At 46.8% G+C, this 1643-nt stretch overlaps 1 protein-coding gene across 2 annotated transcripts; it reads left to right on the plus strand.

Annotated features, from left to right (window-relative positions):
- Window positions 1-526: 526 nt before the first annotated feature.
- LOC102533150 (sialomucin core protein 24-like) lies at window positions 527-1399 on the plus strand. 2 transcript variants are annotated; one of them, XM_072955077.1, is made up of 2 exons: window positions 527-893; window positions 948-1399. In XM_072955077.1, exons 1-2 carry the CDS (start codon window positions 527-529, stop codon window positions 1124-1126), a joined length of 546 nt encoding a protein of 181 aa, XP_072811178.1. In that variant the 3' UTR covers window positions 1127-1399. The 2 variants fall into 2 exon arrangements, with proteins under 2 accessions (XP_072811178.1, XP_072811177.1); XM_072955076.1 differs by having other exon boundaries at window positions 527-1381.
- The last annotated feature ends 244 nt before the right edge of the window (window positions 1400-1643 follow it).

The raw sequence follows: 1643 nt of genomic DNA on the forward strand, positions 1-1643 counted from the left end.
GCTTATTTTCAAGAGAAAAATGAGACTTTGATCTCAAAGGAGAGGGGACTAGGCATAGTCCAGTGTGAAGCCTGAGGAGGGGGCAGGAGGGGTGGGGCTGCCCTCCTATGGCTGCCACCAGCTGGAGGGAGAACCTGGCATGTGGGGTCCACAGGAAAGGGAACCTGGCATGTGGGGTCCACAGGAAAGGGAACCTGGCATGTGGGGTCCACTATCCCCCAGGGTGAAGCTGTGCCTGGACACAGCAGGACTTAAGCTAAGGTATCCTTCCTCTTCTTGTCACTCACACCCCAGGTGGACAAGAAGATGTCTCCTGGAGTTGGGAAGGAGGAAGAGAGAAAGGTAGCACTATGACATGCCCGTTCACTCCTGCATGTGCAATCTGGCCCAGCTATCAAGAAGTCACTGGGCCCGGCGAGCACCCATAGTGGGAGCAGAGTCTCTGAGGCGCCACCGTGGGGAATAGAGGAACAAACGCAGCGTTGGGTGCCTCAGTTTTTGCTCGAAAGCCAGCCCTGAGGACGCGATGTCTGGTCTCTCCCGCTCACTGCTTTGGGTGGCCGGTTGCCTGGCTGCGCTCTGCGTGCTGACCATGGCTCAGAGCTCCGATTTGACCCCAAAAGTGACTACACCCACTACTTCACCGACCACCACCAAGACAGCCCCATTGACACTGACGACGCATCACACGGTCACCACTCCAGCACCTGAAATCTGTGAAAGCCGCAACAGCTGTGTTTCCTGTTTTAATGCTAGCACTGCTAATACTACCTGCTTTGGGATAGAATGTAAAGGTAAAAGCTACTGTTCAGGTAATTCAACAGTTAGTGATTGCCAGGTGGTGAATGGCACAGAATTCTGTTCTGTGCCCACTACCACACCGTTGCCAACCAGTTCTACAGCTAAAACCACAACTCTGCCTTCCCCTTCTACAAATTCCACCACAGCTACTACTACAGGTTCAACTAACACCACTTTAACTCTGATTTCACAGCATGTGAGGAAGTCAACCTTTGACGCAGCCAGTTTCATTGGAGGAATTGTCCTTGTCTTGGGTGTGCAGGCTGTAATTTTCTTTCTCTATAAATTCTGCAAGTCTAAAGAACGAAACTACCACACTCTGTAAACAGGCCCACTAAATTAACAAGGACTGTCATGTAACTCACTGAAACCAAAATACTATCTTTCAAGATGTCCCACGTGGAAGACGCTATTTCAGGATCTTCAAAATTTCAAAGGATGCATATAGGAGCATCACCCTTGAAGAAAACAAAATCAGTTAAATCATTTTGCTCAATGGGAATATTTTAAATATTCTGCATGAATCCTTGTGGCTGCCTTCTTTTATTTTAAATGGCTGCTGCTGTGGGATTATATTCTCTCTTCTTGACTTGCCAAATGTAACTCTGTGCTTGATGGAAAACATTGTCCTGCCTGCACAGACAACCTCATGACTCTTTTGGCAGTTTAAACATAGTCATTTTAAAGCCTGAAAGCTGCATTATTTTCATCCTAACTCAGGATGTAGTCAGAATTGAGAAGAATGTGCCAAATGAGCATCAATCAGGTGGATTTTTTGGCTATCATTTAAAAGTGGAATAAATTTATAAATTTAGTATCCTTAGAGAAAAATTTTGTACTTG

This window comes from Vicugna pacos, chromosome 35 (assembly GCF_048564905.1).
Source record: "Vicugna pacos chromosome 35, VicPac4, whole genome shotgun sequence".
Lineage (NCBI taxonomy): Eukaryota > Metazoa > Chordata > Mammalia > Artiodactyla > Camelidae > Vicugna > Vicugna pacos.

Coding starts and splice junctions, on each gene's coding strand:
- LOC102533150 (XM_072955076.1), top strand. CDS start 527: ATGTCTGGTCTCTCCCGCTCACTGCTTTGGGTGGCCGGTTGCCTGGCT.